The sequence below is a fragment of the Chaetodon trifascialis genome, chromosome 17 (genome assembly GCF_039877785.1).
Source record: "Chaetodon trifascialis isolate fChaTrf1 chromosome 17, fChaTrf1.hap1, whole genome shotgun sequence".
Lineage (NCBI taxonomy): Eukaryota > Metazoa > Chordata > Actinopteri > Chaetodontiformes > Chaetodontidae > Chaetodon > Chaetodon trifascialis.
In genome coordinates, this window is record NC_092072.1 from 4488363 (window position 1) to 4505514 (window position 17152).

At 40.2% G+C, this 17152-nt stretch overlaps 2 protein-coding genes across 2 annotated transcripts; both read right to left on the reverse strand.

Annotated features, from left to right (window-relative positions):
* Nucleotides 1–830: 830 nt before the first annotated feature.
* Nucleotides 831–6191, reverse strand: LOC139346098 (cyclic GMP-AMP synthase). Its single transcript, XM_070984999.1, is given in 9 exon segments — nt 831–1221; nt 1941–2063; nt 2928–3027; nt 3541–3694; nt 4347–4406; nt 4408–4475; nt 4697–4919; nt 5719–5930; nt 6089–6191. Coding segments are annotated over 9 exon segments (1434 nt in total).
* Nucleotides 6192–8524: 2333 nt separating this feature from the next.
* On the reverse strand, nt 8525–16895 carry LOC139345548 (elongation factor 1-alpha-like). The gene is made up of 8 exons (XM_070984195.1): nt 16801–16895; nt 15910–16062; nt 12499–12678; nt 11702–11998; nt 11475–11625; nt 9939–10195; nt 9535–9769; nt 8525–8834 (listed from the first exon to the last, which is right to left on the reverse strand). Exons 2-8 carry the CDS (start codon nt 16051–16053, stop codon nt 8710–8712), a joined length of 1389 nt encoding a protein of 462 aa, XP_070840296.1. The 5' UTR covers nt 16054–16062; nt 16801–16895; the 3' UTR covers nt 8525–8709.
* Between the last annotated feature and the right edge of the window lie 257 nt (nt 16896–17152).

Here is a 17152-nt window from a genome sequence, read left to right on the forward strand (position 1 = left end):
AAAATGTATTGCACAGAGATGCAATCAGGCTGTTTCTCATCTGAAATAAGGAATGAAAGAACTGGGAAACTACATGTGAAACAAAACCGACTGGTTTTCATGATTTTGCCTTTTTGTCTTTTCATTGAAGGCAAACATACAGAGAATTCTACATTAAAAATTGTTTAAACCCTCTATCACCATGGAATACTTTGTATTAGGTTATGTTAATGATATAGTCAATGACAAATCAGAATAAAATCAAATGAACATCATTACTCTTGGTTATCAAGCGCTTCTTTTCATTTATACATAAGTGATAATGCCCTTCATTACAAAGTTTCACCTAATTTCATATACTTCATAAAAGGAGGGACTGTCTGTATTATTCCACATATTCATTTGGTAGCACGGTGGCACAAGTGGTAACACTGTCGCCTCACAGCTGTGGGCGCTGGTGGCGTGTCCTCCACCATGTCTTCAGTGCCTGCTGCACGAGGAAAAGGGGGGCCTTTCTGTGTGGAGTTTGCATGTTCTCCCCGTGTTCACCCGGGGTTTCCTCCTTAAATAACCCCCACTAAAAACATGCAAGAAGATCACCGCCTGACCAACGGTGACGAAAAAGGATGGGTCCCCGGGCGCGGGCACCGGCATCGGCTGGCAGCTGGCAGCCCACCGCTCCTGGTCTGCCGTGGAGGAACGACGGACCGAGGATGGGTCAAACGCGGAAAAAATAATTTCACAAAAAGCATGGCGTGTGTACAGTCTCCTCCTCCCTGTAGCATGTGTGTGCTGTCATTAACAAAGTACAAATCTTAATCTTAATCTTAATCTCATAGTGTATACTCATTTTACATGCGGAACAGGACACAAACCAAAGATACAGCAAACACTACGACCAGTTTATTCATCAGTGCAGTTTTCAGAGAGTGACCTGCAGTCTGTCTAGAGGACTTCTCGGAGGATATCTCAGTAGAGGTCTGCGAGGATGGGTTCATTGGCCTCAGTGGTGGGACAGGAGCCGGGGGCCTCAGCAGGGGCAGGCCCTCCCTCCTCTGCGCCTCCAGGGCGCTGATGAGGAAAGTCAGCGTTCTGCGGGGGAAGACGACCGGGGAGAAGAGGTTGCAGCTGGGGACGAAGAAGTGAGGGAAGATGCCTCTGCGTGCGTGGTCCTCCAGAGCCCCGAGCAGGTGCAGGAAGCAGGTGGGAAGCTGTTGATGAGCCCACATGGAGTCATTGAACCTGACATGCAAGATGCAAGGCGAAAAGATATCAGCGAAATGAGAGACTGCGCAAAACTGAATGAATGACTGGAAATGATGATACAGAATTCTAGTTTCTTTCAACCAGTGCTACTAATATCAATGCAAACATCACGAGAACAAAGACAGTGAGGGAAAGGCAGGAATGATTGACACATGGTGTCAAGTATTTCAAAATAAAACAGGAAACAATGAATGACACGAAACAAGAAAGACAGGATGATACCAAAAGCAGCAAATCTTCATATTTAAGGAGCTTGGACCAGAGCATTTTGGATATTTTTGCTTGATAAATAACTTAAATGATTTATTGATTTTGACAAAATTGTTGTCAATTAATTCTCTGTCAATAAGCTAATTAATAAATGGTATCAGCACTGTAATCCTACAGTGACTGCCTCTGTGCTTACATACATGAACTATTTTTAGGGCTACAACCAATTATTTTTCTTTTTTTTAAAATCATTGATTAATCTGCAACTTATTATTTCAATTAACTGATTGGTCGTCAAAAGTCCAGTGAGATGTTTTTAAACTTTACAATCTTTCAATGATATTAGTACAACTACAGGACAACTATTACAACTACAGCATTACTGTACTTACTGCTGCACTGGCACAGTACCTGAACTGTTTCTACCTCTCTTTCCATTGTTTTTATGATATTACTGATGTTTTGATGAAGATGCTGAAGAGTACCTGATGGACAGGGTGTGGAGGAAGGCGGTTTTCCCGTGGTACGAACAGAGGTCTTCCAGTTCTTTGGGAAAACGTTGTTTCAGGCCCTCAATCAGAGACTTGAGGAGCATTAAGCACTGCTTTCTGGCAAAGAGACGATCAAATCATCAATTGTGAAAAGGCCCAAAGAAAAGCTATTAATTCCAAATTTTTCCTTTTTAAAAAATTAAAAATCATGGACACCTGTAACACATACACCTAAACCTGGAAAGCTTCTTAAATTGGAGAATATTTTCAAATCCATTTTTTTCAAATCTGTTCTATGACTTCACTCTCATCCTCTGGAAAGGGTTTATAAATGGTAAAATAATTGTTTTATTGATGGCTGCTACATCATTTACTAACGCTATAAGGTGCAAACCATCAATACGAACAATTCTGGGGTTGCCAGGTTGTGAGAAAGTCCTCTCTGCTCAGAAATAATGCAGTTATTGATGTTGTTAATCCATAAATACATTTTAATAAGCTATCAAGGCTAATGTCATTAATAAAGAGTCTGCAGTTGTAGATGTTTAAATTGTGATATAATTGGATTGTATCGCCAAAAAAATAAACTGTCTGCCAGTCAAAGGGATTATTCACAACCTGGCAACCCAAAAGTTGTTTTCATTAATCTGGTCCGTTAAGCATCAGTAAGTACTAATTAAGACATTAATCATGACTTAAAAACCCTTCATAAAGAGTTTGTCTTATTAGAAAGAGGTACAACAATTTTTGCAGTACTTTAATTTCTAACATTCATATTTACTGTTTCATGAGTCTCAAGTCAAAGAGATCAAAAGATGGACAAAAACCTTCCAGCTAAGGCTTCACCTGAGGCCACACCAGCCTTAAATCACTCTGATCCCGCATGGCTCCCTCAGCTAACAAAAGATCAGATTAACAAAGAGCTTTGTGATGGGAGGGTGTGGGCATAACGTGACTCCTGTAAACAGCTGAGAGTCTCACCGGCAGCATTTGGTGGCGTTGCTCTCACAGCAGGTTTTCTTGTTGCCGTGACTCGTGATGATTTTCTTCTCAATGTGAGAGAAAGAAATCCTCCAACTTTCTGTTACAGGAAGACAAAAAAAACACACAAATACAAACACTCACAATGGAGCTAACTACTTTATACACTGCTGGCTAGTTTCATCCACAGCAATGCATCATATTCTATAAGAGCATCATGTCTTCCAGTGAGAGCCACGTATCCCTTAAAAGCTCAGAAAGGCAGCCTGTTTCCAGCTTTGTGATGATGCATTTTCCTGCTGATCAAAGAGACTTTTTAGAGGTTTTTCAGCTTAAAGGAATATTTGATTCTAAGTCACCAAATTTGTTTTCATGGGACAGGAAGGGTATGACACATTGTAATTTTCAAAAGTAACTAGTAACTAAATCTGTCTGGCAAATGCAGTGGAGTGAAATATTTGCTTCTCAGATGTCATGGAGTAAAAGTTACAGAAATTCTAAACACTCGAGTAGAAGTTTGTTCAGTAAAATTGTCTTCAGACAAACATCCTGAAGGTTTTTCAGCCTCCTCTCTGTTGTTCACACACAACAAACAAGCAGGAGTTTCTCTCACCTTTGGTTTCCTCTCTCAGGTTTCGTCCTTTCAGCCTCTTTGGCACAAAGAAACAGGGTAAACTTCTGATTTCTTGGCGAACCTTCTTTCCCAGCCACTTGTCAACATCTGGGCCGTTACGGACAGCGAGCGGCCAGCCCAGAGAAGAGTGAGCCTCCAGGAACATGGACAAAAGGCTCAGTCACATCAGCTCAGTAAACACATACAAGACTACTGCCATTTTTACCGCCTCTACTACTATTACCTACCTCTGCATTACATTAGTACATAGTACCCCTACTAGTACTCCCTCTACCACTATTACTATTACTAGTATGATAAAACAATTACAACTACTAGTTTAGAAGCTCTGCAGAATAAGATGCAGTTTTGACCCTTACTGCCCATCACTGGTATTTTATGTCTTCATTAGATAGTGATAGTGGAGATATGGCAGGGAAACGAGGTGAAAGAGATGCAGCAAAGGTCTAAACAAAACCCGGGATTCTGCATCCTGTAGTTGGCGTCACAGAGTTACTCTCAATATCAAGCTAACAGAGTTTGAGTTGTTCACATGATCAGAGTTTCAGTAAAGGAAACAAAGACACACAAATATGTACAAAACATACAGACGTGCATCATCAACTGCTCATGTGCAAAGATGGAGAATTGCATGTAATAACGTATTTGGTCTGTTTTTTTCCCTCTTCTAATTCAAATCAAGATTTTAAGTGTTTTTCGTCAGGATCTATAACCTGAGGACCGTGGATGATTTTATTTCTCCAGCTCTGGCTGTCATGACAAAAATGTCGACATAAAATGATCACCTCCAGAGCAGGAACCACGTCCACAGAGATCAGCTCGTCACTGCAGTTTTCAGTCCTGAACAGACAAAGTCACGGCCGGCGAGTTGGGACGCTTCCTATTCACCTCCCAGCGACAGCGTTTATCAGGCACTGCAAACGAGGACAGGTGAACACACACAGGTTGTAAGAATCTTGATTTTATGGTTCCAAAAGTGGGATTGAGGTCAACAAATATAAAAGAGAGAGAGTCCTGATATCTCCACCTCGGCTGATTGAGCACAGACGTGAACAACAAGAACAGGAAGCAGAGGGAGAAACCAGATGATTGGCACAAACAACAGCAGATGAGAGGTGAAAGGTGAGGACCACACCTTAGTAGGTCTTCAGGAACTTGCGGACCATGCGATGCATCTCACTCAGGATCTTGCTCGATGACAGCATGCGCTCATTCTCCAGAAGAAAGGCCTGTATGGGGCTCCGGGTGGGCCGGGCAAAATCGATCCGGTAGAAGAGACCGCCATCGAGCTCTGTCATGTTGAGGCGTGAAGGAGCCTGAAGCTTCAGCATCATGTCAAAGTCATTGGGGCTGTGGATCTGAAGCAGGAGCAGGGATACAACACAACGGTGGTGTTGCCTGTTTTACTTGTGTACTTTCTCTCTCCTCTCTCTGCTGCCGGACCATTTCATACAACAGCAATGTAAAGCAGGTGGAGCACAGTAAAGGATTTACAGTAACTTGATTTGGTTTAAAAGCAGTTTCATTTCATAGGACAGGGAGAAGGACAAGCTTGGTGAAAGAAATGTCTTGACTTTATTGGTGGTAGTCACACTCACTACTGCAGCAGGAGGTCACCAATACAGAAATTACAGTCCAGCTGTCCTTAAGAGCTAGTATACATTAGGGATGAGTTTCCTTGCTGTACCGTTTTCTATGCGAGGGATGTTGGCTTGACTGTCAGTTTCGTGTATGACCCACATTCAGGTGTCAGTTTCAGATCCACTGTTCACTCATCACATAATTTTGGAAAATCTGAAGATAATGGAACAGTCTTTTAGGTTGCCTCAGGCAAACAAAACCTGTTGGGCCCATTCTGAATCCAATCCAACTGTTGTGCATTCAAATCTACATTTAAAATGCATAAAAATGTAAAACGAATGGCATGTCTTAACACTGAGGTCGTAGCTAGTCATGGTGTTGTTGTCCAGATGTTGTCCAGAACTTCCCTACCAATAACTATAGCCTCTGTAAATATCGAATTGAATTTAGACATTTCTGACAACAAAAACTGAACATTTTAAGCTCTGTAAAGGCAGGTTTTATGGCAGAGCTGTGTTGAATTGATTGTAGGAGTGTCTGTGCTTGCTGTGATGTTTGAGTCAGTCATGATCTCACCTTAACTTTCTCAAAGTAGCTGCCGGTGGTGAGGAACTCAGCTGACTGAAAGAAAGGCTGATTGCTGCTGCTCCTCAGGAATTTCAGCAGGCTCTCTCGGAAATCGTTGACCACCTCCTCAGCCCAGCGGCGGTCTGTCTGCCGGATCTTGAGGTCTTTAGCGTTGAGTTTGATCCAGCTGGCCAGCTCTGGGGAGATGGAAACCGACTCCTCTGCAAAGTGGACATTACAGAGGAGACAATATCAAGAACTTCTTCAAATCTTCAAAGCATTAAGAGCATGCTAACATTCAGCAACAAGCAGCCATGCCAGCAGGCTAATGGCAGGTATTTTCGGATTAAACTGCAGTTTTTTTTATACACTGCCTCACCTGCTGGCTGTTGCTGAACTTTCTGTCTCTGTCTTGCTGATGTGAGGCGTGGAGGACTCTGCCTTCCTCTGGCGTCCTGGTTTCGCTGCACTGCTTCATTCATCCAGTGGTGGAATATAAGTACATTTACCTGAGCGCTGCAAATTTGAGGTACTTGTACTTTACCTGAATCCTTTCTTTTCATGTCTACTCCATTAGATTTCAGAGGGAAATATTGTACTTTCTCTTCACTGCATTTATTTGAAATATAACTGAAGTGATTTTTTTGATGAATCAGTCAATTGGCAGGACATTTTCATGGTTCCAGCCTCACAAGACCTGCTGCTTCTCCTCCTCATTATTTCAACAATATTAATTCATTTTACATTACTCTGGATTTTTGGTTGGACAAAACAAACACTTGCTCTGGATAATTTTCAGAATTTTTACGAAGCAAACAATCAAGTAATTAATGGAGGAATCAATCAGCAGATTAATCCAGAATGAAAATACTCATTTTCTTACAGTCCTGTACAAAGAGTTCAAAATGAGCTCCACCTCAACCAACTGCAACCGTAAAATCCTGCTTGTACATTAATGAATAAGTCACAAAAATCTAAAAATACAGTCAACATTTACATTCAGTACAGTGTTGCTTAATGGTTACTGATTATGTGCCCTCTAAAATAGCGAAAAAAGAAAAAAAAAAAGAGAAGCTCTTTTGAGCTTCATGGCAAAACATTTTTGTGTTCAAGTGTAGCTTTTGGTCAATGATTTGCTTTAATAAAAAAAGCTACAAATTTTAATTTCTTTGAACAAAACATTGATGCATTTACATATTTTATAAAAAACAATATTTTTAATAATCATTTTTGATTCGTTCAATCATGGAGAGTAAACAGTGTCGGAATTGTGTATACGTGTTTTAGTATTTTTAGCAGAATTACCTCAAAATGCATTGCTGTGAAATTTGGTACAGCCACTCATGGTCTCCAGAGGATGACTTAACTTTAACCTCCTGACTTTTTAACTAGCACCATCAGTCAAAATTTAATTCGTCTTGCATTTGGGTTTACGCCCAAATAGATGCAAATACAGACTAAACTAGCTAATATTCCCATCAGCCTCAGCTGCACTTTGTGTTCAGTCCTGATTAGGAAATGTTAGCATGCTAAAAGGCTAAACTAAAATGATGAACATGGCAAACGATCTAAACCATGTACAAAGTTTACCAACCATTCTAGTAGATTTTAAGATAGTTCACAGTTTAGCCTGTGTGAAAAGTTTGACCTTCTGGTGGTGCAAGACTATCATCCTCTGGGCACCATTGATATCTACTTGGAATTTCATGGCCAACCATCCACTAGTTGGGAAGATGTTTTAGTCTGAATCAAAGCAGTCGACCAACAGATCACCTGAGGGACCAGGTGATCACTGGCATCAATAAAGCCATGTTGTTGGCAAAAAGATCAGTAGGAAGTACTTTTACCTCCTCAGAGGATCTCTGGCTTGTTTGGTTTGGAGTTTATTCCAGTAATAATTAACACAGTATTTGAAATCAGCCTTTCACAGTAGGTATGAAGAACCTTTAACGCTGACCCAACCTGTGGTGTCAGCTCTGAACCTTGGTTAGATGACTGACAATCACTGTATCCTGGAAACTGTCTTTCAAACCAAAATGATTTTCAGTCTTGAGCTGATAAAGTTGGAGGCAGCTGACCAGAAAAAGAAAGATGAATACTGCTGGGTGCTTGTTTTGGATGCCTGAACTAAGGATGGATTCACCGTGAGTTATATTTGTGTTATGGAGAGAAACACTTTCAACTTGAAAATCTACAAGGATACAGTACATTTGTTGAAAACCGGACAAAATCGACTATTTAATTTCCAATCATTTACTTACTAGTTTGTGTTTTGTCTTTAAACAACATTAAAACAAGAATGTTAGATATCTCAGTACCTTAGATATCATGGCTTTAAAAATAGAAACACAGGTCATCTGAAGACACTGTTGCATTGCGATAAATTGTAGCAGCACAAGCATAGCTAATTCCACAATAATCCACTTAAGGTAGGATAGAGGATGATGGTTTTTCTGGTTTGAAAAGAGAAACAAGCTCTTTTCCAGTAAAAGATCTAATCTAAATATATAGTTTTGTGCAAGCTGTTCAAGGTGAGTGTCCTGGGACAATCTACAACCTCCTAAACATCTGTAATGCTGTAATGCACTGATTAAATTTCCACTTAGAGCATGGATCAGAGTAGGATCATCAAAGATTTGTGCTCTTGCAAAATGCAAACATTCTGCATTTCTTGAGCCAAGACCAAATTTCATATTAGTAAAAGACATCTGGAGGTTGTCACTTAACAAAAGAACAAAAGATGCTTTCTTTAAACCACCAGAATTAAATTACTCATAAAAAGGCAAAATTTATGAAACAAGGAAAAAAACATATTCACTTGGTGTTGAATTTTTTTATTTTCCTTTCAGCCTAATAATTAATCGTAAAAGACACAAGCCTTCCTTTCCGGCGGAAGCTCTTCCGATGGGTTTTAATCTGCACGAGCCAGACGACCATGTTGGGCTGAGGACGGGATGGCGGCTGAGATGTGACATTTTGTTGGACGTCCTGCATGGGAATTCATTTCTTCTTTTCTGCCTTCTGTGCAGACTTGGTGACCTTTCCACTGGTGCCGGTCTTCTTTTCCACGGTCTTGATGACCCCAACAGCCACAGTCTGCTTCATGTCACGCACAGCAAAACGACCTGGGAGGAAGAGATGGAGAATAAAAGACATAAACAGGGGAGTTAAGAAAGGGCTGAAAAGATGCCACTGACATAATGCCATATATCACGTGCTCATTTTATGTCCTGACCTTATATTTTAAGAAGGTGTAAACACTGAAAGCTTTTGAAACTTCAGCTTCAAGTTTAAATTGGGCAGTTAAATTGTCAGATGCTATGCAAGCCCTGAAAGTCATCAGTCAAACCGTCAGTCCTCATCACACTGCAGCTTAAGAAAACACAAGAAAAAATCTAAATCAATTTGACAGCACATGCACAGCATTTGTGAGGCTGTGAACTGTGAAGACGCCACTCGGGACCATCTTCAGTGGCAGCAGGCACTCCGCAGTGGGCTGCTGACCTGCAAAATGACCTTGGCTCAACACTGAGAAGCAAGTGAAGAGGAAGCATGCTGTGCTGAAACCGAACTCCCAGGAACAGGCAATCTATCGTCTTCTAGGATTGTGATGAAGACAATTTGCAGTGCTTTTGTGTATTTGCAGTATGTTCTCTTGATGCTGTATTGCTTATTTCTTCATTTAAGCAGTTGAAATGTCAGTTTATGGGTTAATATGGAAATGCTTCAATTGTGACACATTTAAAAGAAAGCCCAACTCATTATCTTGACATCAAAATGGGCTGTAGCTTACAAATGCAGTAGACGAAGAAGAATTTTACTGACCCAGTGCAGGATAGTCAGAGTAAGGTTCAACAACCATGGGTTTTGAAGGCTCCAAGACAGCATTGGTGGCGTCTCCACTCTTGACAGTCTTTGGATTGTCCTCAATTTTCTTGCCGCTACGACGGTCGACCCTCTCCAAGAGCTCCCTAAACTTGCAGGCAATGTGAGCTGTGTGGCAGTCCAGCACAGGAGTGTAGCCCGAAGAGATCTGACCGGGGTGGTTCAGGATGATAACCTGAAATAATGGTGTTTAAGTGCATTTAGAAATGGTGATCAGAGTTCTCCCTCCCACACTCACTGTCATTGCAGTTCCTGTTTTTGGCCAGCAGAGGTTGACAGACATTTATGTTCACCTCGGCAGGAGTCACTCCTTTTACTCCATTTGCATATTTGCTCTGACTCACCTGGGCGATGAAGGTTTCAGCTTGCTTTGGGGGGTCGTTCTTGCTGTCACCAGCCACATTTCCTCGGCGGATATCCTTGATGGACACGTTCTTGACGTTGAAGCCGACGTTGTCACCAGGAAGAGCTTCAGGCAGGGACTCGTGGTGCATCTCCACAGACTTAACCTCAGTGGTCAGATTCGGGGGAGCAAAGGTGACAACCATACCGGGCTTCAGGATACCGGACTCAACACGGCCGACAGGGACAGTTCCGATACCTGAGAGAACAGGAGGCATGTTTACTTTTCTTAATTAGAACTCATTATAACCGAAGCACAGGACAGCCATCATACCCAGAATTACTTTGAAAAAGGGGCCACTTTATCTTACAACTCACCCTACAACAACATTATAATTACAATACAGAATGAACAAGGGGCTGAATTCCTGCACACTGTAATCCAGTTATGGAGCTTTCTCCCAAATATTCAGTGCTTTGTACTTTGTATTTTCAAGCTTTTAACAATGTAAGTTCCAAATGTATTTTTAAGATTAAGATTAAGATTTCACTTTATTAATCACTGCACACACACGCCATGCTTCGTGAAATTATTTTCTCTGCATTTAACCCATCCTGGTAAGTCTTCCTCCATGGCAGACCAGGAGCGGTGGGCTGCCAGCCGACGGCGGCGCCCGGGGACCCAGTTCCTCTTTGCCACCATTGGTCAGGTGGTGATCTTCTTGCATGTTTTTAGTGGGGTTTTATATGGAGGATACCCCAGATGAGCACGGGGAGAACATGCAAACTCCACACAGAAAGACCCTTTTTTTCCTCGAGCAGCAGGCACTGAAGGCATGGTGGAGGACACGCCACCAGCGCCCACAGCGAGATTCGAACCGGGACCTTCTAGCTGTGCCACCGTGCCACCTTTTGTCACCATAATAATCTTTAAACAAATTACACCATAACTTAATTGCAATAATGGCCCTGTTACCCCGTTCTCATGATTTTTCCTGTGTTTTTATTCAATACCAAAATCACAGTGGCTTGTAATTTTAAGTAAGTACTCTGTTATTTAAAAAATACTTAAACACAAAGTCAAACAGTTGCTACTGCCACACCCTTATCCTTACATACTTACTCCAGTATACTGCCACTAAGTGTTTGATTCACACTCCATATGCACGAAATAATATGTTGTCATTACATTTCACACTCTGTTACAGACCATGTGTGAAATGTAATAAACCGCTCTGTTCCAAATAAGAATAACATGTTTATATGTGTTATGTATTGGTTCAGGTGTTGTTTAAGTGTACAGTGATGACAAGGAAAATATCCAGCATATCCAGTTTTACCTCTGTGATGATTTTGTGCCTCTGGGTTTGATTTTGATACTGTGTGACTGTGTTCTGGGCCCTAGCAACATAGAAATACGAATGTTTGCTGTGTGCTGAATCTCAGCATGTGCACCAGATGCTGTGTGTTGGGATGTTTGTGAAGTAATATGATGTGACGTAAAATGAGGTGACATTACAGCACCTGACACTACTTACCACCAATCTTGTAGACATCCTGCAGGGGCAGACGGAGGGGCTTGTCGGAGGGGCGGGCAGGTGGCAGGATGGCATCTAGAGCATTGAACAGTGTAATTCCACTGGCATTGCCCTCCTTGCGCTCAATTGACCATCCCTTGTACCAGCCCATCTGCAGACAGATTTAAAGTGAGACATCAGTCCATGTTCTCAGTGACTGGGTTTACACAAGTTGAAAATGTCCTCACCTTGTCACTGGGCTCCAGCATGTTGTCTCCGTGCCACCCAGAGATGGGTAGAAACATCACAGCTTTGGGGTTGTAGCCGATCTTCTTGACGTAGGCGCTCACTTCCTTTTTGATTTCCTCGAAACGGGCCTCACTGTAAGGGGGCTCGGTGGAGTCCATCTTGTTGACTCCAACAATGAGCTGCTTCACACCGAGGGTGTAGGCCAGCAGGGCGTGCTCACGGGTCTGGCCGTTCTTGGAGATACCAGCCTCAAACTCGCCAGTACCAGCAGCAACGATCAGCACAGCGCAGTCAGCCTGAACGGGAAGACATTTCCTATAATTCTACACATCTGCACATTCTGCTGAAGCCAAAATTATGGCTGCCACATCATAAACTCAACTGAACACTTCATGCTAATTGTGATTATTTTTGCATAACTGTGTTTTATTTTGCAGCTTGATTCATCCTAATTAAGCTCTCGAATTGTTGTCCCTAATTGGAAAGTCTTTGGGCTAACAGGGATAGCACATGAGATCATTTAAAACTTGTTTGCAGCCGGTATGTGACCTGACCACCTGAGCTTTACTTCAACTTCAAAAAATGATAATGAAGTGATTTTCTAGGAATACTACCACTCCAAAATACTCGCTGCTTGTAATGTTGGCTTGAAAGATAAACATATACAGCCACTGCAGCATCTGAACACAAACCCTGATAACAACATTATCTTAGAACTAAATTATGAGTTGTGGTGTGATGTACAATGCTGAGAGTGATGAGTCAGTGCAGAGCAGGTTAAAAGGTGTGCCTTTACCTGAGAGGTACCAGTGATCATGTTCTTGATGAAGTCCCTGTGTCCAGGAGCATCAATAATGGTCACATAGTACTTGTTGGTCTCAAACTTCCACAGAGCGATGTCGATGGTGATACCACGCTCACGCTCGGCCTTCAGTTTGTCCAGCACCCAGGCGTACTTGAAGGAGCCTTTGCCCATCTGTGGAGGTCAAGAAGGCATGAACGGTGCAGCAAAACAGGGAGAATGACAGTTGAAATGTGATTAAAGTTCATCCAAACACATATTTAAAACAAAAACATTTCCATCGTGCAGATGCCCTTTTTAGAAACCTATTACTTTTTAAATATGCCTTTATATTTACTCATTTACTTTACTACAGCGTTCTCAAGCAATTTGTCCCGTGGTTCATTTACTGAATTTGCCTTTTGTGCCTTTTAAATCTATTTATTTTAGTATTTACTATAATATTCAACAATCCAAATGGGATATTTTTCTCAAATCCTTTGATTAAAGGAGGCACTTCCACAATTTCTAACACTCTTTCATATTAACATTGTGCCACCTCCTTGCATCATCCACAAAAAAAGCCTGGGTAAATGGTGTGGGGGGAGCTATCACGGAAGAACTGGACACAAGTCGAGACATCAGCTCATTCCTCCTCAGACTGTGTTGGACATGGCTTTTGCATTTTAAAGCAAGTTAGTTTAGTTTAGTTTACAGCCCCCACTAGGGGCCACCAAAGCTTTGATGCCTTCTTGATCTTCAAGGGGTTAAAGAAAATGTAATAATAATAATAATAATCTGGCTTTAATGTTAGAATTTAATTCATTTCTGTGTAGAAAATTAATGAAACCGTCCTTTTAAAATTTTATTTTTTAAGATCTCAAAGGATAACGGCACGGTGAAGACCTGAACACAGGCTATATTCACAGAGCCATCCTTTCTGCCATACATGCTGCTGAACGCAGGCTCCTACCCACTGCTCCTTAATGAAAGATGTTATGCAGTGCCAACATTTGGAAAAATGTAATTATCATTGAAAGACATTTTTTGAAGACAAATTCTGACCAGATCTGGCAACCCTTTATAGACCATTTCAGAAACAATGCACTGACCCTTCCACACAAATTAGCCTGGTTTATAATCAGGGGCGAGGCTTGTGGACAGGCAAGCCAGGCAGTTGCTTGGAGCCCCGGGCCACTAGGGGGCCCCCAGTCACTTATTTAAAACAACGATTATTGACCTCACTCTGAGAACCACTAATCTATTTTGTTCAGTATTCATCTCAAATGTCCCAGAAATTGAGCATTTATGTGTGCAAAAACCAAATTTTTGCAGTGTGCACAGGTGGGGTGGGGGCCCAAGAGACCCTAGCAATGCCACTGTTTATAATGGTCAGAGATGACCATCGAATATTTCCTCCATAAAGCAGAGGTCTATTTTGTGCTTATATTATCATTTCTACCACTTACATATTCTCGCAACTTTATTTTTGTAAACCTTTTTTGTGTATAATGTACATATAGTTGATATTTATTTCTATTCTTTAGCCTTTCCTTGGTACTGACTGTAACAGAGTAAATTCCCCAGCGTGGGATCAAGTTACAGCGAAATGTATTGTATATTATTTCAACATAAACGTCTTTTAAAAAATCTACATATCTACGGATTGCAAAATAAACGAATTAAATAATGTCTGTCGACGTGACTAATGGAGACAACAATTATGAAGTCCACTAAAAGTGTCTATGCCACCGACAGGCTCAGACTGTTATAAGAAGTGTCTGACAACATTATGGACCGGGTCCCTGCACAGATACATTTTTGTTTCAGAGATGTTCATTAACCAGAAACACCCGTGAAATTGCTCTCACCAAAGCCATCCGGCTCCATTCACAAAAACAGTAATTTTATCCTCATAAAACCATCCAAACGCGACGAAAACAAAACTAAATAAATGAATAAAATAAAAAAGTAAAATATTACTACTACTACTACTACTACTAATAATAATAATAATAATAATTCTTGGTTCGTCTTTCACTGTTGCAACGATCATCAATAATTGTAGATTAGTTGAAATAAAGTCTTAATTCACCGAATCGTGAGAGGAGCGCGAGACAGGGCGGACATCCCGGAAGTAAGGGAGGAAGCGGAGCGATGATTTTCACATCTAATTTTAAACATCTGCGTAGATTTCAACACATTTCCCCAGTGAAACGAAACAAAAGAAAAGAAAAACAAAACAGTAATTACTGGACAATAGAAACTGGTTTTATGACTCCTGTCCGTCCATATTAATGTTCGTAATTTTTTTTACGACTCGAATATAAATTAGATATTCGAAAGCCCCAGTTTAAGCGCAAGTCATTAAAGCACAACTGACCTTTTCGATCATTTAAAAATTTCCACATTTTTAAATTCTTATTCATATTTTTATTTTCACCTTTAACTTCCATAACTTGTTTTCTGATTAATGTTGTCTTAAATGTTCATGTTGAACGGAATTTACAATAACTGCAAACTCATTTGCAGTACTCTTTTTTTGCGTACATGATAACTCACTTGTCAGAAAATCAATTTTATTTCTGTTTTGAGTTTTATTTATTTATTAATTTATTCATTTTTATTCAAGGTATTCATTTTCTTAATGATCAACGCAACTCTTTAAATCTGAAAACCCCAAAGAGAAAATAGGTAGCTGTAACATTTGAAACCTATTTATCAAAAGTATTTTATGTACATAACTGGAATTACTCCATTGTGAGTCTTCTGACATTATTAATTATTAAATAAGCGCCCTTTACATAATATTGTTTATGCTGATATTCTCAGAAACCAGTTATTTCATAGGTATTTGAGACTGATTGTCAACTTTTTTTATATATATTAGTAACATTATTACACTTATTGCACATTTGGTCTACTTGCACAAAATTTTTTGCTGTGAATACTGTTTATATACTTAGTTATATTGTATTTTTATTATATTATTATGATATTATATAATATGTATTATATATTAGAATACATATTATAGAACAATATTTAGTTTTACTCAGTTCTATTTTTATTTTTATTCCTGTTTATATTTTTTGTTACGTTTTCTAAATAATTGTGTATACATCCTGTGTTTGCTGTATGTTTAATTGCTACTGCAACAAAATAATTCCCCAAATTAGGATCAATAAAGAATCCGTCTAAGTCTTAGTCTTATAGTTTTAATTTGTATGTTAAAAACGTAACTGCAACTCATTTAAACAGGAGTATCCGTTATTTTTTTAAAAGTATAATTGCCTTGATAAAGATAGTACACAAACTCCAACAGTAGGTGGCAGTAAACCAAGCAAATTTGGGAGTAATTGCATCAGCCACACCTGCTTTCCACACCTATAATGTCACAGTGTGGTTTTCAATACAGTCACCAACCTCAGCAGCTTCCTTCTCAAACTTCTCGATGGTTCTCTTGTCGATTCCTCCGCATTTGTAGATCAGATGACCGGTGGTGGTGGACTTTCCGGAGTCGACATGGCCAATGACCACGATGTTGATGTGGGTCTTTTCCTTTGGCATTTTGAGTTACTAGTTCTAAACAACATGGAGAGCAGTTAAATTGTCTTCAAAATGAAAACTCCGAAAATGAGGTGAGCTCAGATTGCCACAATTGCTTAAAATCAGTTGTACCAAGCAAATGGGAAAAGTTGTACCAAGTAACTTTAGGTTACCCAAAAGCAGTAAGACCACACTGTAAAAATACACCTTAATAAGTAACATTTAATGTTCCCATATTCACTCAAGTAAAAATAGATAATGAGAAGTGAAAGTTAGCATAAAATGGAAATTCATAAGTGAAGAGAGAACCTTAAGATTGCTCTTAAGTACAGTACTTGAGTAAATGTACTTCGTTACTTCCATCATTACATAACACAACTGAACAATCAATATATAGGCTGATGATAATCCTACCTTAATATGACAAAAGCAATTTAAATATGTGCAACAATAGAAAAGCTCTGCTTTAATAAAATAAAACCTACATCATGTAGGTGATGTAGGTTTTGTTTCATTTTATGCTTTCAGCTGCTAACTGGTACCACAAACCAGAAGAAACCAATGCAGAGTATTAATTAAACCTTTAGAAATCATGATGGACTATCCCACAATGGAATCCATAAGAAACCATCATAGTCTGTTAGAAAGCAAAGATGTAATCAAAACCATAGACCACTGTGGTGTTAAATAAGTTTGCATTTCTTGTTGAAACAACCAGTTCAATGGAACAATAGAATCATCTGAACATGTTACAGGGTTGTAACTCACCTGGTTGAAAAGCCAAAGAAAGGTGGTGGATGTCTGCTGGCTGCTGCACGGTAAAGACCGTCACTCTGCTTGTCAAGGCATTAAAAAGTGATGTAGGTGACGCCTTCTCCTGCTCCTCCTCCTCCTCCTCCTCCTCCTCCCCCCATCTCTTCCTCCTCCCCCTCCACCTGCAATTGTGTCTGCACTGACAAGGTGTAAAAGGTGTTTGTTGCAAAGGTCCACCCACAAATACTTATTCTGTCAGCACTGTTTGCTATGGAAAATGCATACATACATAGTTGGTTAACCAGTCTGGCTCGTCTGTTCTTTGTTGTTCCATTTTACTAGTGTTCCTCCCCTCCTGGAGGGTCTC